At 41.4% G+C, this 26599-nt stretch overlaps 1 protein-coding gene across 1 annotated transcript in view; it reads right to left on the bottom strand.

Annotated features, from left to right (window-relative positions):
- The window catches only part of LOC147125171 (phosphatidylinositol-binding clathrin assembly protein-like), a 140143-nt gene that overhangs the window by 48245 nt on the left and 65299 nt on the right, over positions 1-26599 (bottom strand). Inside the window, exons 4-10 of the mRNA XM_085992702.1 lie at positions 26201-26303; positions 24059-24152; positions 21187-21298; positions 12857-12963; positions 12663-12704; positions 8589-8674; positions 4723-4846 (exon numbers count right to left, since the gene is read on the bottom strand). Coding sequence (XP_085848828.1) covers positions 4723-4846; positions 8589-8674; positions 12663-12704; positions 12857-12963; positions 21187-21298; positions 24059-24152; positions 26201-26303 — 668 coding nt within the window. The remainder of the gene's footprint in view (positions 1-4722; positions 4847-8588; positions 8675-12662; positions 12705-12856; positions 12964-21186; positions 21299-24058; positions 24153-26200; positions 26304-26599) is intronic.

Genomic DNA, 26599 nt, shown 5'->3' with positions numbered 1-26599 from the left:
CACTGCTTTTAGTGATTTGTGTATTTGTACTCCCAGATCCCTTTGCTCCTTTACCCCATTTAGATACTTATTTTCTAAGTAATATGTGACCTCCTTATTTTTCTTAGCAAAATGTAGTGTCTCACAATGTTAAAATTCATTGCCAATTATATGCCCATTCTGCAAGTTTACTCTTGTAATTTGTTGCAGTCCTCCGCCCCCCTGCCCCCCAATTTGGCGTCATCTGCAAATTTAGAAATTGTGTTTTTGATTCCAAAGTTTAAATCGTTAATATAAATTGTGAACAACAGAGGTCCCAGCACTGATCCTTGCGGGACCCCACTTTCCACCTTCTGCCACTCTGAATAGCTACCCTTTACCCCTACTTTCTGCTCTCCTTCATGCAGCCAGCTAGTTATCCATTCTGCTACTTGTCCCCTGACTCTGCATGCTCTGGCCTTATTCATTAGTCTGCTATGTGGCACCTTATCAAAGGCCATTTAGAAATCGAGATAAATTACAACTACTGCATTACCCTTGTCTACTCTCAATGAGGTTGGTCAAAGAATTCAATGAGGTTCGTCGAGCAAGACTTTCCCTTTTGAAATCCATGCCGACTATTATTATATTTTCGGTTGCTCAATGTTTCTATTTTCTCCTTTAGTAGGGATTCCATTATGTTTCCTACCACCGATGTTAAGCTGACTGGTCTATAGTTCCCTGGACATGTTCTATCTCCCTTTTTCAAGTTAGGTATAATGTTAGGTATCCTCCAGTCCTCTGGCATGACAACTGTCTAGGCTCAAGCGTAGAATGGTCACTCGAGCGAGATAGCAGTGAGCTGCTAATACTTGTGGAACCATACCTCGGGATGTCAACAACTTTGGAAAGGAGGGGCAAAAAAGGAAGGGAAAGAAATGTTTTATGTAATAATATCTGTACTTAGCAGATTCCTTCCAGACAGTCTTATGCCCAATAAAGGTAGCACTAAAACTGGCAAAATCAAGTTTCAGTCGTGAGCCTACTGCATTCAATGATTTAGAGTCAAGCTGTTTGACAGAAGAAAATATTAAATCTAGCCAATGCATCTCTGCTAATGATTGATCCGAAATAGTAGGTAAGCCTGGAGATGGAACTCTTCAATTCACTTTGTAATTATAAAATAAAAGTTAATTTCTTGTATAGGCCACCAAAGGTGGCTAGAAAGAAAGCTTCCGAGGAAAGAGTGCTCCTTTTAAGTAAATGACATCTATAAAAGTCATCAAAATTGTTTCAAGCATAATTAAGTGCAAATTAAGGCAACTATTTGCAACTTTAGGATTATACTTTCACACCAAGTGGCTTCAAGAGATTATTCCATGATCTACAAATTTAATATTTCATGGAAGAAAGTCAGAAAAGATTCTAAACAATACACATTTTTCTTTAACACTAAAATCTAATGATTGAGAACATAATTCCCTGGCATTTCTGCCCATTGAGAAAGCACCCAACTTCATAAACCATGAATCCAATTTGATAGCACTTCTGACAATTATTAAATGCAGGCTGCTGTTAAATGTAGTGCAGGAATTACAATACAGTATATGGGAGCACCCAGTTATTCCCAATCTGCTTACAATATATAGAATATATATGGGCCAAATGTTTATGCAGTTTGTGTGGCAGATGTACCAGTCTGAGTCAGTAAATAGACAAATAATTCCTTTTATAGTCACCAGTAGTCTGCCCTGTTAAAACACAACATTGTTTGGGCTTTTTTTTTCTTTATTCGTACCCGAGGTGTGGGGATTGCTGGCAAGGTCAGCATTTATTGCCCGTCCCTAATTGCCCTCGAGACGGTGGTGGTGAGCCACCTTCTTTGACCGCTGCAGTCTTTGTGATGAAGGTACTCCCACAATGTTACAAGTTCGCAAGACAGAGGTTGAGAGGAAGTCACAGACTGTAGTCATCAACCTGAAGAGGAGTTACTGCTTTGGAACACACTCCAGACCAAAATGAGAAAGTGTGTTTTCTTACCTTTTTTGGTCAGGCATCATGGCATAGAGGACGACCCCAGACTCCCACTTGTGTACGCTATTGGGCCAAAGTGGCATTGTACCACATTAAGCCAGACAGGTACAGAAGTGTATAATGAGCAAACAGGGGCGCGCAGAGAAATTAATTTTCCCCGCCCCTTTAAATTTTTCATGGAAAATTGGATGCTTTGTTGAGCATTTTTTCCTGGTAGAAGTTAGGGAAAGATTGCTGCAGAAATATGAAGAAGTGAAATCGCTTTACACAGTACAGCATTTGCTGTAGACCCCTTAAAAGAGCATGAACATTCTTCCATGTAGTACAGGATACATCTGATTGCACCTTGCACTTTAATGACTCCCAACATTAAATGGATTCTAAAATCACACACAAATGTCAATTTTCTAATAAGCATATATCTGTTCTATTATCTGAAATGGTTCCCTAATCTAAACTACATTCCATCATATCATATCACATCAATGAGCAACTTTCACAAAAATTGATTCCATCAGCCTCTTCCTCCAAAAGGATGGTTAGAGATGGGCTTGAAAATCAGATGTCTGAGTATTGGTGGGAGAAGGGGGGGGGGGGGGGGGGAAAAGAGAGAGGGGTGTTTCTTTCAAAAAAGTAAAGCCAACATTGGGTACCGCACTTGTCAAAGATCGGAGTCCCTATGAAGGCCAATGGTCCAACTAAGTGCTATCAAAAGCATCCATTTTTTCTTTGAGCGCTCACTACAATCTTATCCTAATTAAAATCCTTAATCCACCAGATCACTAAGAATGTATGCGTCCAACCTTTACACTAACACAAGTACTGCTTACTTTGGTATAAAATTACACAGATCTGGTGGGCAATTTAAGAAGTAACGATAGTTAAAGGCAAATGAGGGGGGGGAAAAAAAAACTAGATCCAAGATTTAAATCTTGGGTCTAAGATTCTGAAACCAGAATCTCATTCATAATTTAAGTTAATTTGAAGCTCAAAAATTGGATTCAGATGTAACGTTGATACAGTTAAGAGGCACAACCCCCGAGATGTCCACCACAGTGTGAATATGGCATAATATAGTTATTTACTGGTACATTAATGACAATGGACAGGAAATCAATACAGCTCTAGCTGCCAAATTATGCCCTGGCAATGGGTGGGTGAAAGTTCAAATCTTGCTACAGTAAATTTGGTTCAACACATATTGCCAACCTGCTAATTTAAAATGATAATCCAGAATCCAATACAAAGTAATAAAAAAGCTGGAATAGCAGGTTATCATTGCAAATACCGACGTGGAGACCAAAATTAAGCACAGCTTCTTTTCTCTATTACTGTCTCCTTAACCCCCTCTTCCCCCCCTCACTTCTAACAAGTGCAAGGAGCTCATAGACTCCTTTGTCACCAAGATAAAGACTGTGGGCTAAAAATTCAGTTTGGGGCGCCAAGCTCGCCTGGGCGCCAGAATTACTGCTGCGCGCGGAGCCACTTGCGCCATCGGGATATTCAGTTTCAGCGCCCCAAATGGAAGCCGGCCGCTAAACAAGGCTTTAGGCGCCCCACTTGGGGCGCTGAAACTGAATTTCGGCGCGCAAAGTGCCGCAGCGCCACCCGCTGCGGCACGGCAGGCTGCGGTACTGCAGGCCTTCCTCCCACTGTTAAGGGGGAGGTGCCTGCAACAGTGCGATCCCCGCTCGCGAGTGCCGGCAAATGAGCCCGGCACCAAGGAGAAGTGCCGGGCTCTCGGGAAACAGCCGGCAATGCCGCGGGGGGCGGGGGGGGTGTAGGAGGCCGGGGACGGAGGTGCGGGCAGGCAGCCGCCGAAAAACCGGCCAGCCGCACCTCCACCTTAACTCGCCCCACTACCGCCGCAGGTAGGCCTGTGTACCGGTCGCTATTTGCGGCCGGCGCGGAAGAGGCGGCGGCGACCTAATATGGCGCTCGGGGCGGTAGCGGGGCGCTGCGCACACCGATGACGTCATCGGTGGCGGCGCAGCGCTACAGGCTAGCGCCGCCATTAGCGCCCCGCTAAATATCGCGGTGGTTGTGGCCAGTGGCGCTAAAGCCTCTGAGTGGCCTCTTTGGGCGCAAACTGGTGGCGCAAGCAACTGAATTTCTAGGCCTATTTGTTCAGCTGCCTCCATTGCTTTAGCCAGCCCACCAAGCCAAGCAACCCCCCCCACAGGATTCCTCCCCCACTCTACCCCTGAACCTGCATCTCTTTCTAGCTAAAAGTGCTATACAAAGGAGTTGATACGTTAGGGACTTCAGAAGCACCAATCGGATAGCTCACAGGCAAATCCAATTTCAAATACCACCCAGAATTTTACAAGTCATTTAGAAAGTTAATAAAATTGGGCAAAGCAAGGTAGGGGTGAATGACGATAGCAAAATACTGCGGATGTTGGAAATCCGAAATAACAACAGAAAATACTGGAAAAACTCAGCAGGTCAGGCAACATCCGTGGAGAGAAATTTGAGTAGGTTTCCAATTTGGTGAAAAGACGGAGCTTTTAAAGTTATAAATAAGTATTCAGGAAGATCGTTAAGATAAATGAATAGATGAAGAAATTTCCCACTGCTCATTTTTGGCAGGACCAAGCGTCCAAATAATCTAAGTTTGGTTTAAAGCATTTGGACACGAAGTTGCTGTTCCTGGAAATGCTTCAGAACCCTCAGGCAGAGGCCAAGTTATAAAAAAATCAAATGTTTAATAAGAAGGAAGCCACGTACCTTGAGAGCTTGTAGCCTAGCCTGTTCCTCTTCCAGAGCTGCTTGTTTTTCCCGCTCATCAACTTTACTCAAAGACATCCCTGTATTGGAAAGAGTGGAGACTGCATTCGACAGGGTAGTTGCTCTGTGGAGTGGGAGGAAAATTAATTTAAAAATAAATTGCAGCTTTACTGCTAATGTAATTATTTTAAAATATCACAGCTACTTATTTCGTAAACTGGTAATAGATAAGGGAGAACCAGTGGATGTGGTGTATTTGGACTTTCAGAAGGCTTTCGATAAGGTCCCGCATAAGAGATTAGCGTGTAAAGTTAAGGCACATGGGATTGGGGGCAAGGTACTGACTTGGATAGAGAACTGGTTGGCAGACAGAAAGCAGAGAGTAGGAATTAACGGGTCTTTTTCCGAGTGGCAGGCAATGACTAGTGGGGTACCGCAGGGATCAGTCCTTGGACCCCAGCTATTCACAATATATATTAATGATCTAGACAAGGGAACTAGATGTAACATCTCCAAATTTGCAGACGACACAAAGCTGGGTGGGCGTGTGTGCTGCGAGGAGGATGCAGAGAAACTCCAGGATGATTTGGACAGGTTGGGTGATTGGGCAGAAACATGGCAGATGCAATATAACGTGGATAAATGTGAGGTTATCCACTTTGGTGTCAAAAACAGGAAGGCAGATTATTATCTGAATGGCAATAGATTGGGAGAAGGGGAAGTGCAACGAGACCTGGGTGTCCTTGTGCACCAGTTGCTGAAGGTAAGCATGCAGGTGCAGCAGGCGGTGAAGAAGGCAAATGGTATGTTGGCCTTCATAGCAAGAGGGTTTGAGTACAGGAACAAGGATGTCTTGCTGCAGTTGTACAGGGCCTTGGTGAGACCACACCTCGAGTATTGTGTGCAGTTTTGGTCGCCTTATCTGAGGAAGGATGTTCTTGCCATGGAAGGAGTTCAGAGAAGATTCACCAGGCTGATACCTGGGATGGCAGGAGTGATGTACGAGGAGAGATTGGGTCGATTGGGCTTGTACTCGCTGGAGTTTAGAAGAATGAGAGGGGATCGCATTGAAACTTATAAAATACTGGCAGGACTGGACAGACTAGATGCAGGAAGGATGTTCCCGATGGTTGGGGAGTCCAGAACCAGGGGTCACAGTCTAAGGATAAGGGGTAGGCCTTTTAGGACAGAAATGAGGAGGAATTTCTTCACCCAGAGAGTAGTGAACCTGTGGAATTCTCTACCACAGAAGGCAGTAGAGGCCAATTCATTAAATATATTCAAGAAGGAGTTGGATATATTTCTTAAGGCTAAAGGGATCAAGGGATATGGGGAGAAAGCAGGGACCGGGTACTGAACTTGGATGATCGCACTGAATGGCGAAGCAGGCTCGAGGGGCCAAATGGCCTACTCCTATCTTCTATGTTCTATGTTTCTATGTACAACATACACCGAAGAGTCATCATTTAGGAAAATAAGCCAAACAACTGAATTGAAGAGAGACAACTATATCTTTGTTGCAAAGCCTACATAGATTTTTTCAAGGGCTGTTAAAGATCTATGCAGAAAACAATAAACTTGCCCTATAACATTACAAGTTGCTTATTTTAATGTTATAAATACCTGTAATTAACATTGGTTTCTGGGTCAAGCACAAAATAGAAGTGAAGTACAAAAAAATTGAGAGTTGGAAGAGATTAAAGATTTCATTTCAATTGTATTTGTCACCAACTGGATGCTGGTCATAGGACAGCTTTAGCCAAAGCCTCGAGAAGCCTGTGGTTGCCTGGTTAGTAGAAATCCAGGTGTGCAGCCAGATGTTGTAAAACTCTAAATCATACATATCTGGAAATCTGAAATATTTAGTGTTTAAGAGGATTAAGCTGTGCAAGGAACAAAAACTCACTCCACTCCACTGAAACTCTTGTCAAGCTCTCCAGCATCTCACTTAATTGACCACTGTTCATACCAAGTCTAGACAGTTAGCGCCAGATTATCCAACCGTGGAGGGCATCACAGTCAAGCCTGTTAGCTTTCCTAGACATCTGCACTTAAGCAATCTTCGACAAAAGTGAATGGATAGTAATTTGAAGCAGGAACTCCAGTTAAATTCTTCACACACACCCCTAGGCCAGGGGTGCAAAACCAATCACTGTACCATAACTGAAATCGGTTAATTGAAATCTGGGCTCTTGTTTGCATGGCTTTTTATTATGCAGTTATTTTATGCAGTAGGCAATCAGGAGAGCTCCAAAAACAATTCTGACGCCTTCCCAGCTGACCACCTTCAGCACGAGTTGATTTTTAAGAATGGTCATACATTTCTACTTCAGTATTTCGATTTCAAGGTTGCACCCCAAAATGGCATCAGCATTGCTGCGAACCCTTTGCATACTGATTTGATTTATAATTTAAACACAATTTAAAGGTTATTACATAGTAACTTTCTGTATCTCCACCCCACCGTGCCCCCCCCCCACCACTACACATGACAACACCTTTCTTCCACTATTGTCAAACCTTCCCTCCAAAATCACATGCTGTATTGCAGCCAGTTTTCCCAGAACTCTTGTCAGACAACTCATTCGGGTACAATTCTAGATTACAACTCCCAATTCCTACAAGATGGACAGCACAAAGGTAACAAATGACATTGTATGTGGCTGTGACCATGGTAAACTATCCCTCCTCATCCATCTCGACCTATCTTAAGCCTTCGACACAGTTGACCAAACCATCCTCCTCCAACGCCTCACCTCCGTTGTTCAGCTGGGTGGAACTGCCTTTGCCCGGTTCCATTCTTATCTATCAAATCGTAGGCAGAGAATCACCTGCAATGGATTCTCTTCCCACTTCCGCACTGTTACCTCTGGAGTCCCAAGGATTTATCCTTGGCCTCGTTTTATTTCTCATCTAAATGCTGTCCCTCAATGATATCATCCGAAACCATCAGGTTGCCACATGTACGCTGACGACACTCAGCTCTATCTCACCACCACCTCTCTTGACCCCTTCACGGTCTTGGATTTGTCACACTGCTTGTCTGACATCCATTACTGGATGAGCTAAATTTCCTCCAATTAAATATTGGGAAGACTGAAGCCATTGTCTTCGATCCCCGCTACAAATCCATTCTCATCCCTAGCAACTGTCTGAAGCTGAGCCAGACTGTTTGCAACCTTGGTGTTGAGTTTGACTCGGAGATGAGCTTCTGACCACATATCCACTCCACCACCAAGCCTGCCTACTTCCACCTTGATAACATTGCCCGACTCTAACCCTGCCTCAGCTCATCTGCTGCTAAACCCTCACCCATGCCTTTGTTACCTCTAGACTTGACTATTCCAATGTTCTCCCAGCTGGCCGCCCATCTTCCACTCTACATAAACTTGTGCTCATCCAAAACTCTGATGCCTGTATCTTAACTCGCACCAAGTCTCATTTGCCCATCACTCGTGCTTGCTGACCTACATCGGCTCCCGGTCCGACAACGCCTCAAATCCCTCCATGGCCTTGCCCCTCCCCATCTCTGTAACCTCACCCAGCACTACAAGCCTTTGAGATCTCTGCGCTCCTCCAATTCTGGCCTGTTGCGCATCCCCGATTTTAATCATGCCACCATTGGTGGCCGTGCTTTCAACTGCCTTTGCCCCAAGCTCTGGAATTCCCTCCATAAACCTCTCTGCCTATCTACCTCGCTCTCCTTTAAGATGCTCCTTAAAACCTACCTCTTTGACCAAGCTTTTGGTTATCTATCTTGATATCAAAAATCTTTGTTAAGGCTCTTGCTAAGTGCCTTGGGACATTTTGCTACATTAAAAAGGTGCTAGATGAATGCAAGATGTTGTTGTTGTAACAATTCTCACCTGTTTGCTGCAGAGAATTCTTTTGTCTTTTTTCCTTCCAGAGAAGCCAGGTGCTGCTCCAATGCTTCAAGGAGACTGCTTGGAGCCTGTAGTTATAATTTAAGAAACCAAATGATTAGTTCTGGTGGTATAATGCACCTAACCCATTTTATTAAAACCCATAATATTTTCATTTAAAAAATAACATCTGGGTTTGTGCTGAATCAACAGCAACAAAGAGGTTCTGCAAGCTTCCTTTCACTTTCACCAATGAGATCCAGATAGAGGCCAACACCAAGATACTACAATTGCACTGACAAGGTCAAGAAAAAAGCCATTTGGTCCATTTAAACTCATTCCCAAGTTCAGGCTTTTCAATTAAAAAAAAAAAATTAATTCACAGTGTGTGGACATCGATGGCAAGGCCAGCATTCATTGCCCATCCCCGTTTGCCCTCGAGAAGGTGGTGGTGAACACCTTATTGAATGCAACTAAGTGGCTTGTTAGGCCATTTCAGAGGACAGTTAGGAGTCAACCACATTACTGTGGGTCTGGAGTCACATATAGGCTGGACTGGGTAAGGATGGCAGATTTCCTTCCCTAAAAGGACATTAGTGAACCAGACAGGTTTTTACAACAATCCAGTAGTTTCATGGCCACCATTACTGATACCAGCTTATTAGATTTATTTAATTGAATTTAAATTCCCCAGCTGTCATGGTGGGATTTGAACTCATTACTAGTCCAGTAACATAACCACTAAACTACTGATAAATTGGATTTCTACCATTTGCTGGTCTTAAATAGTTACTGCATATTAGAAAGTGAAAAAAATCTCTTGGAGGACAATAGCCAAAAGCATTCAATGAAGATCTAACAAATGCAGTATCCGGGTTAATAAAGGAAACTGTATTTCTCCAATAAACCACAAGGTGAGGCTCTATGCACCAACTACTTCTCCTGCATGCTTATTGAATAGAATTCCTGAACAAAGTATAAACTGTTTAGTTTGTGTTTAATCCTCAGTACAGTTATCAAATTTAAGCTCAAGACAGTGCAATCATAAAGCTGTGTTTAAGTGTTTCTTCCATAGCTTGCTTATTAAAAGGCAAAATTTGCAAATTGGTAGTTTATGGATAGCCTGAACACTAAATTTTAGTTTGGAAGTGTGCTTATCAAGATGAACTGCAGCGTAACCAACTATGTTAACATTGGAAACTCAACCTTTAGTCTGTTGATCATACATGCACAAACATTGCGAAACATCTAATATGTAATTGTTACGAGGAGGTGTGTTATTTAGTGATGCTGAATGGAAAACAGTCAGCCTAATAGTTTATTTCCCACATGGAGCCTTGGAGAAGTGACAGGCCATGGATATATGCCAATTCTCCAATCTCAATCTGACCACCATGGAAAAGGTGGCACGAACAGTAGCACACTTAGCTTAAGTAGAGATATGGGAGAAAATAACACGCTTATCCGCTCAGCTGAAGAAAGGAGATAAACTATTAGGTATAACATATGTTCCCTGAACAGTCTGCTCAGTGTCTGTCAAATACATCCAAAAATAACATTTTCTTCATTTGACAATGTCTGGAGTGGACTCATTTTCAGATTTTCCATCTTGAGTTTAAAGGCAGCCCCAAGGCTTTATATTAGTAATCTACTCGAACCAGAATGCATGTTTGGCCAGAAATTTGTCATAACCCCCCCAACTCCTCTCATTCCTTCCGTCACAACAAACACTTTCACAGACCTTCACACACCAAACAATGAGGGGGAATTGGTCAGAGCTTTACATCTATGAATTACATTTTGAAAATGTACATTTATTCCACCCTTGGGCTGGCATCTTAGACCTTAACTGGGAGACTTAATTTATTGTTTACATGCACTTTTGAAGCAGTTTGGTCACTAAGAATAAATACATCAATGGAAGTTTAATGGAATCACTCTGTAAAGTAGACCTATATTTTTTTAATAATCTTTTGGTCACAGTGGAGCATAAATGCACGAGTCTGTGACAGTGGTGGGGCACAGACCATTCAGCTGAGGGAATGGGGGGAAATCACCACTGAGGTTATTTTGTGGTAAATTTGAATTCAAAAGCGCTTACTGGCACAAACAATTTGTGTTAAAGATGCAACTAGCATCAATGTATCAAGGAAATGTCCCAGAATATGCCCATTTTCTTATTACTGGAACCATGCAGGTTGGGTACAGGCAAATGTGGCAAGAATGTACCAATCAATGCTATCGAGAAACATGCAAGTAGTAAGGTATGAGCTGAATTAATTTTAGGTAGCCAACAATTCCATTTTTACTTTTACCTGCATCACTAGGAATTTTACAAATGGCATGCTTGCATGGTAGTTTTTTTTCCCCCATCCATCACTTTCTCCCATCCCTTCCAGAAGATACATTAATATAGCGCATTTAACATTAAAAAAAGTCCCAGTGCGCTTCACTGAAGCGTCATCAGACCAAAACAAAAATCAGTAGTTCAGCAAGCAGTTACAGCCCAAAGATATAATAAAATCAGTGAATGCATTATTCAGTGACTGTGCCAATACATGCAATTTTGGATTACAGATGCAAATTACCTGCCTTCAATACAACTTTGAAGATTAGCTTTTAAACAGGAAAAATGCATGTTACAGCTTGCCATGTCTACTCATGCCAGGATAGTTTCAGTGACAGCGGTGATCCTCTCACATCTTGCCCATGTGGTCATTCACGAGACAGCCGAGACATCAAATGATGACCAGCTATTTGAATCACAGGACCCATCATTGACAAACCCGATCCTGCCTTCACCCAATGTACACATACCTCCAAGCAAGGACTACCAGCTAGCTAGTTGGGGAACACAACGGTTAATACTTTTCCTTATAATCTAGCCAAGCTTGACCACCAGTCTGTTTTGAGTTGTCACAACTTGGAGCTGGCACCCTTAGACATGGCACAGCACCACACTGCACTATACTTACACAAAGCAGTTAGCCATAAAACAATTGAATCAAATCATTTAAGCAATTTCTGTTGTTTTAGCTTCATGTAATGCTCACTTCAAATTGTAAAATCCATGTCAAATGCAGAGGTTTGTGTAGATTTGAATGCACCGCAGCTTTCAATTCTCAGGAAATTAAGACTCTTCACACTCTTTCCTACTCTAACTTCATTGCCAGGACCTTAAAACTACGCGACCCCTTACCTCACTTAGTTTTCCCATTCCCCTACAATCCATAAACATTTAAAACTCAAACTTTGCATCATCCAACCACTACTTTTTGATAACCTCCTGGAACATATTCTTTTTGATCTGTGCACTGTGTACATAACCCTTTACCTAGGTTCCTTAATTTAAGAATCGACACAGAACTTGATTCATGGATAAGGAACTGATGTTATCCTCTGCGCCAACAGAACATAGAACTCATCCACATTATGGTTTAGTCCAACCACATGACCAACCCATTGCCTAAGTTCGTATCCATTTTTTTTCAATCTAATGTTATGTTCAACAAGCAGCACCCTGTAAGTTCTACCAGGAACATAGAACTTGGGTTTGATTCTCACTCAACTGCCAATTGAACATACTGGTTGAGAGTATAAGAGGGGATATTTAAAAGAAGCACCAACCCCACATGTAACAAAAAGTATACCGACCGAGAAACTAAAACTCTGATCACCCTGGCATGAGCTGAAGGGTGAAGGCAACAGTAACAACGCATGTTCAATTTAAATGCTTTTTTGGACACTACAGACAGTACTAAACTTTTCAATGGAAGCAAGATAAAAGTACACCAAATTCACAATCATTCTAAACCAGAGCTCAGCAATCCAAGTCTGGAATAGAGGTCATGAAAGTTAAAATGTTCAATGTTAGAACATGCTGATCAGCTTCTCTTCAAGTCCCAGGGCAATATTTTATCATTTCATACAGCACAATGTATACAGGCACAAAACTGAGTTCACAAGATATACATGTATAAATCATGTATACACAGAGACTCATGCTCTCTGTAGACAAAGAAAACGTAAAACCCAGGAGTTGGGAAATGGATAAAGCGAAATGATATGTACACTGACCTGAGTAAGATCTGGAATGTCACCCTGATCAATTCCAACTTGCTGTGTCAACAAAGAAAAAGTTCACATTACTTCATGCAGTGGCAAGTAAATAAAAACGGAAAGTGAGTTGCATGCTTACAGAAATGCTTCATATACAGGAAAGGGGGGTGGGGTGGGAGTTGGACTACAGATGAGAAGAAATGCATGTTCACCTCTGCAGTTTTAAGGAATTCAGAGAGCTTTGTCATTCTAGCCAAAAACTTTTTGTAGATGTCCAGGGCCTCCTTGCACTGGTTTTTCTTCATATCAAAGTATTTCTCTGGAAGAAAGTAAAGTAATCAAGACAAGAGCTCTAGTATAAGTTTTGAAAATCAGAATCATTTTAAAAACAAGTTTAAAAAAAAAGTCCTCATTTAAATTCTTAAAAATGCATTTGTTCCATACCTGCTACTGTATTTGTTTTTAAAGCAGCTGCAGTCAGAATCATTGAAATGCATGAAAACAGGAAATAAAATGCACCTAATTATCTGCAAATTTTGTGTCAAAATTGTTAGAAAAAGCTTTGAGCATGTAGACTGCTAACATTCCGAAAACACAAATTATATATTTTTTTCAGATCAAAACTTGAAATAAAGTCTTCTCCGCTTTTCCTGACGGATTCTACATACACAACACGCTACATGCCACATTGCTCACCAATTTTCTGTAGACACTTCGGAGATATTCAAAAGTACCGAAATAACTTGGAAGGTACTTCAGTTTGTCCCAAAAAACATTAAAAGGTGAATCACATTTTCCTTTTTCCTGCCCCCAACTGAAAAGTGATACACCCCTTTATTTGAACCTGGTACTGCATAGTCAACATTGTAATATTAATATTTTTTTAAATGGTTAAATGAAGCACCTTGTGGAAACTAATTACTTAAAAAGAATCTTATTAGAGTGCAGCATACATTTGCGCAACAGCAAGTAGTACCCTAATTTCCTCCTTGACCTCCAAGAGGCAACTTTGCTTAGTGACTATTCAGAATTCCACTCACTTTCAGTGGTCCGAAGTTTAGACCAAATCCCTGTAAGACTAGAAGCGAAAGCAAAAATCCTGAAGGATCATTTCCACTTGGCACACTGAATTCTGTACCACTGAAATGTATCGAGCATGATTACCCCTTCCTCCTTCACCCCAAGGATTACCATATTCAATACTTCGATCATTGCTTAAGAAGCTTTGACATCTTATACCAAATAAAGTATGGACATACTGTACTTGATGTGGCTGAAGAGTATGGTGCTTTAAAAATACAGGTGCCATTCGTTGTCAGTGGAAAGATTAAAGTTCCAATGGCTGCTATATAGTTACTTATTAGGATGTTTCTTCTCCACTATATTCAAATAATCATTTCTCGGACAGGGATCAACAGGTATCTTAAAACACAAGTCAAAACTGGCTTAGGGCTCAAATTTATTTTTATTAGAAAGAGGAAGGTGTCAAAATTAAGCTGAAGCAAAAAAGTTTTGAGCAGAACCTGGAGTTTAAGAAATCAAACTAGACAACTTAAAAGGGAAAGGAACATATGAAGGAGTATTCAAAGTATTCCATCTGCAATTGGGAAAGATTTGCATTGTTGCCATGAGAGAAAAAAGTTCCACCTTTTTGGTTGTCCTGCCTTTAACCATCCAGATAACATCTTGCACTCAAAATCAGCTCCATTTCCATCAGGCGAGGAACAGAGTGAAACCAAAGAGATGTGATCTTGAAAGTGCTCACCAGCAAGTATCCGTATTTAACTGGTAACATTTTTCCAGGTATAGGCAGCTGCAAAAGGCTCCCAGTTCCTATTAAAAATGAGCTGACTCTGGCTGTGGGATGCTCCTTCACAATAATGGATGTCATCCGAGTAGTTAAGGAGAGCCTAAAGGGCAGTGCTAGAGAATTAATACGTCTCATGTCTATATTAAATTTGGTACAAAGGGTGCATGTTCCACTGAAAATTCCAATGTCAACATCTTCTTACAGCAAATCTCATGATATAAATGTAAAGAGTGGGGAAATATTAAGTATGGCCCCATCTCCTACCTCTTCCCCTTTGAGCTACACAAACTCTAAATTAACTTTCTGCCTTTATTTTGTGTTTTGGTCAGCATTCTGATTGGTTCTTCTATTTTTCAGGTGTTATGCAATTTCTTGCATCATTGGAAAAAAAAATTGACCAGACTCTGTTTAGCTTCATATCTTCCTGCATTATCTTTTAAGGGAGGTTCAGTAACAAAATTACTGCTGGCTGAGATGGTCCTATCTGCTCCATCATAGGGGCTTTGAGTCCCATTCTTAAAAGCCTGCAATTGTAGGAAGAGTGGTTTGTTTTGAAGAGCAGACACTTGGCCAAGATCCAGGAGAGCTTGCAATACCTCAAAGAAAACACACTTTTTACTGAAAGATACAACTTCTTCTCTTCCCCAGTCAGTCCTTCCCTAAACCCTTTGACCAGTTTGCATGCTATGCTCCCCTCCACCACCCTTCTCTCTCATCCTCATGCTCCCTGACTTCCCTCTCCTTCATTCCTCTCTCCTCTTTGATGCGTGCAATGGAGCCTTCTGGTGGTCTGCCAACCCATTGCACCTGGCCATAGCTCCAATGTTTGGCTACTGCCAGTGCATCCAGTTGCATCGCCAGCACTGGTGCATTAGATATTTGCCCTGCCTACCCGCTCCCTGGTATGGCTCTCCATAACTGCAGCTGCTGCCTTGGCTACTGTTCATTTGGAATTTATTTAAAAGGTTTTCTTAAACTATTAGATTTCTCCTTTCTTCACCTTCTTTGGGTTCTCTACACTACACTACATGTCTAAGCAGGGAATCGGTTCCCAGGCCTATTTTAGGAGGGACCATAACTTCCTCATCTTCATGGAGGCCCACAAACTGATTTCCCACCCTTGTTGAGGATAGAAGGAAGTGCATGTTCTTCCCTAAAATTTAAGCCACAATTGGGAACTTGACCCAAGCAGGGTAACGGATATAAAAAGTGTTGCATCACGTTTCCAAGGTTTTGCGCTGCTTACATTTTCGATCTGCCTCTCATATTCCCCAACACGAATGCGGTCTCTCAACTTATATAAAATATAAAACCACTACAGCCTCCTCGTTTCCCCCCAAACCATTTCCTCCCTACACCGTCTTGACCCCCACTCTCCGTGTGTTACAACATGGGAGATAGACAAAAAGAATTGATATTTATGACTACAAGCTGATCTCCTGTGGCACTACTCATATGAAGTCAGATACACTTTTTGTAACATCAGGAGAGTTTCACTATGTAATGCACATTACTCAGCTGTATTTAACCTAGTATGTACGTTCAAGATCAAAGTCTAATTGGGGTATCACAAGGTCAATCAGGAAGTTAATTGATGTTAGTATGCAAGTGCTTGTAAATTTCCAGTTCCACATCAGAAGTGCAGCTTGAAATGACTTTAAAAAAATATTTTTGGACATCTGAAACATAATGCATTCAAAACACACACATTATATCGAACAAATGACTGGCGGTGGGGAGAAGGGAGGCGAAAGGAAGAACTCCCGCAAGACTTTCTTTTCCCTTTAAGTAAACCTTCATTTTAAATGCTGCAGATGTGTTTGACAGCAAGCAGAATCAAGATGATCAGGTTTCTAGTTAGGGAACATGCAAGGATACAGGCTTGATGTCATCACAGATGGAGACAATAGAGTGTGTACAACAGATGTAATCACAGGCTTTTAATGAGAATATACAAGAGAAGTAGCCTTCTCTTATTTTCACTTTTAGGCTACTTAAATACAAGCCCGGTAGTAAGCAAAAACTGATTCTCAATTGAGGCCATATCTGAAAGATATACAGCTTTGCTACAGGACTTAAACGAATTTGGCAGGGGGATGGGCACCAAGATGTAGCATTAGAAAGGAGGAACAAGGTGCACAAAGGATTGGGATAGACAGATGGCACTAGAGTAAGAAATAGTATGTTATTACAGGAAACTTTTGATTTACCGGCACCTAAATAACCGGAAATCTCGGTTAACCGGCAAAATTCAGGAGTAGGTTCATACTTCATATTACTTGCCTTCCTTGATGTGTTGCTGTGCAAGGGTGTGGCTGCAGCTGTTGCTAAGCTAGAGACGCTTGGAACCTGTGGCCATTGTTCTGAACCTGTTGCTAAGCAACAGGGTTTGTTGCTTTATACGGAGCTCTCAGCTCTCCCTATCTTTTACTACAGCGCTCGGTTATCCGGAATTTTTGATGAACCAGCACCACGTCGGTCCCGTCGGTACCAGATAAAAAAAAGTTTCCTGTAGGTGGGGTCAGACTAAGAATACAAGAAGGTCTAAGATAGGTTTACAGTGCAGGTGTGTGAATGCACAAAGCATGGTAAATAAGGTTGGTGAGCTGCAGGTGCAAATAGCCACATGGGAATATGATGTGGTGATAACAGAGACCTGGCTCAAAAAAGGGTACTAAATATTCCTGAATATAAAGGTGTTCAGGAAAGAAAGGCGGTGGGGTGCCAGTATTGATTAAGGAGAATATTACAGTGCTGGAGAGAGAGGTTGTCCTGGCAGGGTCAAGGACACAATCTATTTGGTTAGAGTTGAGAAACAATAGAGGTGCCATTACACTACTAGGTGTATTCTATAGGCCACCAACTAGTGGAAAGGATATAGAGGAGCAAATTTGCAGGGAAATTAGAGAGGTGAAAGAACTATAGAGTAGTGATAATGGGGGACTTCAACTATCCTAATATAGGCTGGGATAGTAATAGTGTGAATGGCAGAGAGGGGGAATAATTTCTGAAGTGTGTTCAGGAGAACTTTCTTGATCAGTAAGTTTCCTGCTCAACGAGGAAGGAGGCATTGCTGGATCTGGTTCTGGGGAATGAGGTGGGTTGAGTAGAACAAGTGTCAGTAGGGGAACACTTAGGGAACAGTGATCACTGTAGATTAAGGTTTAGATAAGCTATGGAAAAGGACAGGGAGTAATCTAGAGTAAAAATACTTAATTGGAGGAGGGTCAATTTCAGTGGGTTGAGAATGGATCTGGCCCGGGTAAATTGGAATCAAAGATCGGCAGGTAAAACTGTAATCGAACAATGGGCTGCCTTTAAAGGGGAGGTGGTGGTCCGGGTATAGTCGAGGTACATTCCCACGAGGAGGAAAGGTAGAGCAACCAAAGCCAAAGCTCCCTGGATGACGAAAGAGAGAGTGAGTAAGATGAAGCAGTAAAAAGGGGGCGTGTGACAGATGTCAGGTTGAGAATACAAGTGCGAACCAGGTTGAATGTAGAAAATCCAGAGGGGAAGTGAAAAAGGAAATGAGGGGCAGAGTGTGTACGAGAATAGATTGGCAGCTAACATAAAAGGGAATCCAAAAGTCTTTTATAGGCAGATAAATAGTAAACAGGTAGTAAGAGGAGGGGTGGGGCCGATTAGGGGCCAAAATGGAGACCTACGCATGGAGGCAGATGGCATGGCTGAGGTACTAAATGAATACTTTGGCAGCATCATCTTCCTCGGTGAAGACATGCAAAGTCAGTGAAAGAGGAGGTAGTTAAGATACTGGATGGGATAAAAATTGATAAAGAGGAGGTACTAGAAAGGCTTGCTGTACTTAAAGTAGATATGTCACCAGGACCAGATGGGATGCATCCTAGGATGCTGAGGGAAGTAAAGGTGGAAATTGCAGAGGTACTGGCCATAATCTTCCAATCCTCCTTGGATACAGGGGGTGGTGCCAGATGACTGGAGAATTGCAAATGTTACACCCTTGTTCAAAAAAGGGTGCAAGGATAAACCCAGCAACTACAGGCCAGTCAGTTTAACCTTGGTAGTGGGGAAGCTTTTAGAAACGATAATCAGGGACAACATCAACAGCCACTTGGACAAGTGTGGATTAATTAAGGAAAGCCAGCATGGATTTGTTAAAGGCAAATAGTGTTCAATTAACTTGATTGAGTTTTTTGATGGAGGTAACAGAGAAGGTTGATGAGGGCAATGCAGTTGATGTGGTGTACATGGACTTCCAAAAGACATTTGATAAAGTGCCACATAATAGGCTTGCCAGAAAAGTTGAAGCCCATGGAATAAAAGGGACAGTGGCAGCATGGATATGAAATTGGCTAAGTGACAGGAAACAGAGAGTAGCGGTGAATGTTTTTTTTGTTTTTTTTGTTTTTTTTTGTTTTTTTTTTAAATCGGACTGGAGGAAGGTACACAGTGGGGTTCCCCAGGGGTCGGTACTACGACCTCTGCTTTTCTTGATATATGTTAATGACTTAGACTTGGGTGTATAGGGCACAATTTCAAAATTTGCAGATGAGACAAAACTTAGAAGTATAGTGAACAGTGAGGAGGATAGTGATAGGCTTCAAGAAGACATAGACAGGCTGGTGGAATCGGCGGACACGTGGCAGATGAAAGTTAACATAGAAAAGTGCGAAGTGAAACATTTTGGTAGGAAGAATGAGGAGAGGCAATATAAACTAAAGGGTACAATTCTAAAGGGGGTGCTGAACAGAGAGACCTGGGGATATATGTGCATAAATCGTTGAAGGTGACAGGGCAGGTTGAGAAAGCGGTTAAAAAAGCATACGGGATCCTGGGCTTTATAAATAGAGGCAGAGAGTACAAAAGCAAGGGAGTTATGATGAACCTTTATAAAACACTGGTTCGGCCTCTACTGGAGTATTGTGTCCAATTCTGGGCACCGCACTTTAGGAAGGATGTGAAGGCCTTAGAGAGGGTGCAGAAAAGATTTACAAGAATGGTTCCAGGGATGAGGGACTTCAGTTATGTGGATAGACTGGAGAAGCTGGGGTTGTTCTCCTTAGAGCAGAGAACGTTGAGAGGAGATTTGAGAGAGATATTCAAAATCATGAGGGGTTTAGACAGAGTAGAGAGAGAAATTCTCATTGGCAGAAGGATCAAGAACCAGAGGACACAGATTTAAGGTGATTGGCAGAAGAACCAAAGGCGACATGAGGGAAAACTTTTTTACGCAGCGAGTGGTTGTGATCTGGAATTCAATGCCTGAAAGGGTGGTGGAGGCAGATTCAATCATGGCTTTCAAAAGGGAATTGGATAAGTACCTGAAGGAAAAAAAATTGCAGGGCTATGGAGAAAGGGCGGGGGAGTGGGACTAGCTGAAGTGCTCTTGCAGAGAGCCGGCATGGGCTCGATGGGCCGACTGGCCTTCTTCTGTGCTGTAACCTATGACTTCCCCAGAATCATAAAAGGGGGGGGGGGGGGGGGGGGAGGGAGAAACAAACCTTGTAGGAAGGAGTGTTAAATCTTTTCCCTCTGCACTCACTCTTGACCCTTGCGCGTTCCCTAGACTACTGACCATGAGAACAGCATTGTGCTATTACAGCTTCAAACAGAGAAAAGTTGTGATAATTTATTAATCAGGCCAGAGATCATTTTGGTCAAGACTGCAGACTGGTTTTGAACAACTAATTCTTCAGAAAGATATACTGTATTTGCAGACCCAGAGCCATTCCCAAGAGGATCCGAATTGACTACAACTTTTCTGTCTGAAGATGTAATCGCACAAGGCTATTCTCTGATGGTCAGTTGTCTACTGAACTTGTGGTACAAGCTTCAGGAGTGAGTGCAGAAGGAAAAGGTTGAACACTCCTTCCTACTAGGATTGTTTCCCCCACCCCACCCACCCCTTCATAAATTTCTCTTGTGCTTCTGGGGAAATTAGAGAAAAAAATGATTGAAAATGGTTAGTTGACTAATGATGCCAGGTCAGTCACATTTAGGAGGGAGTTATACACTAAGCCAAAAAAGGAAAAGGGAAAAAAAAGCCTGGAAATGGAATGAGAGCATCTTGCTCCAGTGAGACAGTTTATACCAAAGCACAAGGCTGAATGGTCTCTTTTTGTACTGAGATTTCTATTGTATAAATTCCCTGTCCCAATTCAGACTTTCAACAGTTTGTCTCTAGCAGTATAAAAAATATACAACAGATAAAGCTCAGGATGTTATTTTGGGAAACACATCCATGTGCTGCAAAAACACAGACATATTCTGCACAATGAAGTTGAAATGCGGAGCTCTGGTGCCGTGTGACACAAAATTAACACTGCTTGAACCGGAGATTATGCAACTCGGTACTTCTATTGGGATAAGTTATTCGGAGGCACTCAAGGAATACCAAAGTGCTAGCATTTAATTAGGAAGACACTCAAGAATACGCCATGAAGACATTTTTAACTTATAGGATATGTCCCCAGTTACAACAGATTGAAGAGGCATTTCGAATGGTTACCCACGATGAGGATGATTTTGCCACTTTTTGCATTTGTAGGAAAAGGTCTGCATGACTTGTCTAGTTACAACAGATATTGAGCAAACTGAATAAACCCAGTCTGCATGGAATAGCTCACTAGAAGACAGACTGTACTGTGAATTATGATCTAGTAACAACTCTTCCTCTGTAGTTAACCCTTGTTCAAACCTAAAACGAGTTAAATCAATTTTAACACTGATACATGCACTTGATTTGTTGCTCACCCAGTAAGTTGATGATCCCTTCATTGTAGGCAGCAAAAAGCCTGATGGAATCTTTGAACAGTAGCATGAAGGCAGCATTTATTACTCCGTTAGTTAGTTCATTTGGATTTGCCTGTATCCGAAGAAGACAGGAACATTAAAACATCATGTACAAAAAAAGGTGGCATGTTGTGTTTAAGAAGTTCATATCTCAGACCTAACCTTGATTCCAGCCTAGAAAGCGGATCAAAGTCTCAAATTTGCCTGAAGTGGTCTATTAAATGTGTCTGGAAAAGATAATTGCAAGGTAGCCCTCCTAACTAGAGCAGCTAGGCTGTTGCTACTCAAATTTATAAGTATGTCAGGAATTTAACTTATCAAAAGATATCAGCGTACAGTTGATTTACAGTCAAGTCACAACTAAACTAGAAGAATTTCACCCAGCGGCTCAGTCCAGGTCAGACTGATCTTAGAAGTGGCTCCCCTAAACAGATTGATGTAGAACAATGTAAAAAGCACGTCACAAATCAAAATATGAATGCCAAATTGTTCAGATGGAAGCTGGTCATTTAGGGAGTGGGTATTGCAATAGATTAGCACACTATTCTTTCACCTCTATTCCAATCCACTCTACACTGATGAAATTAAGTCTAATCTCTACTAACTGCAAAGATCCTATATGGACCACAGTGCTGCAGTGATGATATACATGGGTACTGTCCAATCCCTCGAAGCAGCAATATCTGGGCAATTACTAAATTCATTTCAATAAAGAACTGTGCCTCTTACAGCACCTTGACTGCTAAAGGAAGAGAGTGAGTTCTCATGCTGCCTTTCATTTACCAATTCTAAAATGTAACCCATCAACTGGCTCTTGGGTGTGGGTGGCCTAGATTCACACGAGTATAGCATTCTGAACAACCTATGGAAATTAATATTTCCATAAGAAATGCCGTGCCGGTGTTGATTTATTTACAGTAAGATAGCAGTAGAGCCATGTGGAAACTCTTAGCCCAAATTGTAACAACAGGCTCCGTCCATAATTGATCTCCCTCCCACCTCAAGTGCAGTTTCAATTGGCTATGACAATGCGTGCTATGAGTGGAGTAGTGTGCTAAAGCATTAGCAATTATCCTAGCACCACAATATTACAGAGAGTAGAGCCAAGGTGACTGAAGGTTCTACCACGAATGGTGGGGCGAAGTGAAGAATGCACAAAAGGCTGGAGTTGCTGGACCAAAGGGTGCAGGTAAACATAGAAACATAGAAGGTAGGAGTAGGAGTAGGCCATTCGGCCCCTTGAGCCTGCTCCGCCATTTAATGAGATCATGGCTGATCATCCAAATTCAGTACCCTGTTCCTGCTTTCTCCCCATATCCCTTGATCCCTTTAGCCTCAAGAAATATATCCAGCTCCTTCTTGAATATATTTAATGAATTGGCCTCAACTGCCTTCTGTGGTAGAGAATTCCACAGATTCACCACTCTCTGGGTGAAGAAATTCCTCATCTCAGTCCTAAATGGCTTACCCCTTATCTTTAGACTGTGACCCCTGGTTCTGGACTCCTCCGCCATCAGGAACAGCCTTCCTGCATCTTGTCTGTCTAGTCCTGTTAGAATTTTATAAGTTTCAATGAGATCCCCTCTCATTCTTCTAAACTCTAGTGAATATAAGCCTAATCGACCCACTCTCTTCATACGTCATTCCTGCCATCCCAGGTATCAGTCTGGTGAATCTTCGCTGCACTCCCTCCATGGCAAGAACATTCTTCCTCAGATAGGGATACAAGGCTAGATAAGGTTGCAGAAATAGGGTGATGGGATTTTAAAAAGACTTGAAATTGAACGCACTGGTAGGGGGTTAGGGTGGAGTGAAGACATGGGCGGGGGGGGGGGGGGGGGAAAGAGACAGGATATGGGCAACTGAGTTTTGGACAGTTGGAATTTATGCAAAATGGAAGGTTTGCAAGTAACATGCTGGAGAAATAAAGTCTAGGAGTAACAAAACGTGGCTAAGGAAGTCTTGAAAATAATAGGCTCCAAAATCTTGAAATTGTTTTCAGCACCTTAACAGACTTTGATGTGCATAAAATTGGTGCTTCCTTGCTCCACGCAGCCCTATCTCACCACCTTGATGTGAAACCACGGTAGCCAGCTGCAATTATAACTACATCAAACAGGCTTTTGACAATCCAGATCAAAGCAGTCCTCTCATTCTAGGCAGTATGTAATCAATTTCAACTATCAGGTAGACAGTGTGATCTGTTGAATTCTGGCAAATGATGGGTTTTTCATTATTTGATATGCCAAAAACAGCTTAGCTATCCTCACATAGACAGCAAGCTCACATACGTTAACATCTCAAGAACAGGAGAACTGTTAATGTAATTAACTTGAAAATATAGACAATCGACAGCATTGAGGAAATGGCCTGGCTGCCTTCCCCATCTCCCATAAAGACAAAAGAATATTTTTCAGAAAGCATTTCCATTTTAAATTTGTAATGTTGGTCCATCTGAAATTTCATATGAAAAATGATACAATAGAAATGTTATGGTTTTAAAAAGTCCATTAATGGTTCCATCACACCAGTAATCAGCCTGATCCATCTGCTGTAATTTCTTGCCTCCTTCCATCCCCAGCATCCCAAAGCTATCGAGACTACTTATTAACCAACCATTAAGCATCAAGGAGACAAGGGGAAGGAAGTAACTTTTGTAATTAAAATTGGACAAAGAGGTATTGTCACAATTGATAGAGAACTGTCTGCACAAAACAGACATTTTCAAAGGCACAGATCAACTCCCAACAAATCTTACAGCATATTTAATGGAAACAATTAAGTAAGGTGGCCATTGGGCAGGGTGCATTAAAAAAAACACACTTGCACGTACATCAAAATCTAAGAGCGCATCAAGCTGATTCTGTATTAGAGGCAGAGTCTTCAGCAGTTTCTCTGTATTCATAGTTCTCATTACTCCATCCGTCCTACAAGAGCATACAAAATGTCATTGCATCATTCATTTATACGTTAATACTATCAGTTGAAGATTCCTCCCACGTATCAACTGGTTGAAGAGAATACGACACATATTTGTTAAGCAGCTCACCAGAAATAAAAGGCACCGCTATCTACGGAGCATGGAAAAAATCTAAATTTGGGTCTTGGGTGAGATCAAGTACACATTCACACAGTTATGTTGTTTGTCATGTCAAGCAAAGCAGAACATGCTACATTTCTATTCCTACCCACAAATAAAAGCGAGACACATTCTTGAGTGTTCAAACATTCCATACATTTAAAAGAACTAGTAGATATCCTGTGCTGTTGCTCAGTAAATCAGAGGATAACAGCAGGAGTGTTATACTATAAAAGACAGTGTACATCATCAAAGAATGCCATGCATAATTAGTGCTCCCATTTTTGTAACATCCATTCTGGGAATCAAACTTTCTTCAAAAAATATATATAAAATGATTATGAACAAATTTTATTTAATTGTTAACAAAAAGAAAGTATCCTAGTAGACAAAAAAGTTTTGCTGAAAAGTTAGATGTGTTTCATAATAAAAATTTATAGGATACCAATGGCAAAACCTATAGTGGACTTTCAAAAGGAAATAAAAACAAAGTAACTAGCAAAGTAAAAGGCAAAAAAAATTAAAAGCGCAAGAAATAAAAGGGGGAAACCATGGGCAGTAAAGTTGAGCTTAAAAAAAGGTGGTCAGGAAAAAACAGAAATTAATGTTTCAGGCCCTGGACACCGGAAATGACTTCAGAGAAAATGTCACCGATTGTCTCCATGATGTTGCCAACTACAAGAGTGAGTTTAATTATTAAATTATTTAGTTATAAGTATTATTTATAAGGTTATACTCAGCTAAGTCAGAAAACAATCCGCAGGTGGAAACACATTGCAAAAATGAATTTAGTGAGGTGATTGGTTGAAAATGAAACTTGGGGGGGGGGGGGGGGGGGGGGGGGGGAGAAAAAGAGGGTAGTTTTTTTGTGGGATTTACCATTCATTGACTCGCTATGGTTAAAGTTATTTTTTTCTTGCTTTGGATTGTCACGCACAAATTTAATGTGGGGTGTGCTAAATGTGAGACTTTATTATATAGATTGTAGAAGTCAGTCACCATTCAGGAGACACAGAAACTGGGATTTAAAAAAAGAGTCTGCACCTCAAACGTTGACATCTGTGGAGAGAACAGATAAGTTGACTAATCTGCTGTTTCCAACATTTTTAGCATTTTCATTTTTTTTCTTTTATTAGGACTAAGTCGAAGATGTGTTCCATGCATTTTATTTAAACTTTTCTTGGTAACAATCTTTTGAAATTTGTAAAAATCATTCAAATCAAAGTCCTGTGATGCTATCACACAGATGCCCCAAGGAGATCTTGCATGTAACTTCATTATTATTTTCCATGTACTAATTACTCCCATATTGATTCCAGTGATGAGGGGGTTGACGTATGAGGAAAGGTTGAGTAGGTTGGGACTCTACTCATTGGAATTCAGAAGAATGAGGCGCGATCTTATCGAAACATAAGATTGTGAGGGGGCTTGATCGGGTGGATGCGGCGAGGATGTTTCCACTGATGGGTGAGACTAGAACTAGGGGGTATAATCTTAGAATAAGGGGCTGCCCTTTCGAAACTGAGATGAGGAGAAACTTCTTCACTCAGAGGGTAGTAAATCTATGGAATTTGCTACCCCAGAGAGCTGTGGAAGCTGCAACATTAAATAAATTTAAAATGGAGATAGACATTGTCCTAGCAGATAAGGGAATTAGGGGTTACGGGGAGAGGGCAGGGAAGTGGACGTGAGTCTAGATTCAGATCAGCATGATCCTATTGAATGGCGGAGCAGGCCCGGGGGGGCCGTATGGCCTACTCCTGCTCCTATTTCTTATGTTCTTATATAACAATTACTATATTGGATTCAATTCTGCAGAACTAATCTTGCATCAATGCCATCCCATCATGCTTGTTATTTGTGTCCAACTAGCTAAGCATCACTTAAAAGACATACCCCCTTTTCATTTTGGTGAAGTCAACGGCCATTAGTCTGTAGGAGAGTGCCTTTTCATTAAGATATCTGCTATACCGTCTGATGAAAGTAGACATGTCATATCCTACAAGGATTGAAGAGAATGTTATGGTCATTGACATTTATAGTGTTTTTTCTCAAACTATTTCTAGAGTTCACTTGAGTTACTCCTAAAAACCAAATTCCAGTATTTGTAAGGATCATTAAAACTTGTTACATTTATTTATACTATCAATTTTAAAATCGGGAATGAAAAAAAAGATTTTAATGATCCTTCTATATTGGCCATATCTAAATACAGGAAACTTTGGTCACCGGCAAAAATCAGGAGCCGTTTCGTTAGGTTTTTTTTTCTTTTCGTTGATTTTTTTCACCAGTCAG

The sequence above is a fragment of the Somniosus microcephalus genome, chromosome 1 (genome assembly GCF_052327205.1).
Source record: "Somniosus microcephalus isolate GS21.2 chromosome 1, FLI_Smic_1.0, whole genome shotgun sequence".
NCBI classification, from domain to species: Eukaryota; Metazoa; Chordata; class Chondrichthyes; order Squaliformes; family Somniosidae; genus Somniosus; species Somniosus microcephalus.
The sequence above is the reverse complement of the archived record's forward strand: the minus strand, read 5'-3'. Positions and strand labels throughout refer to the sequence as shown.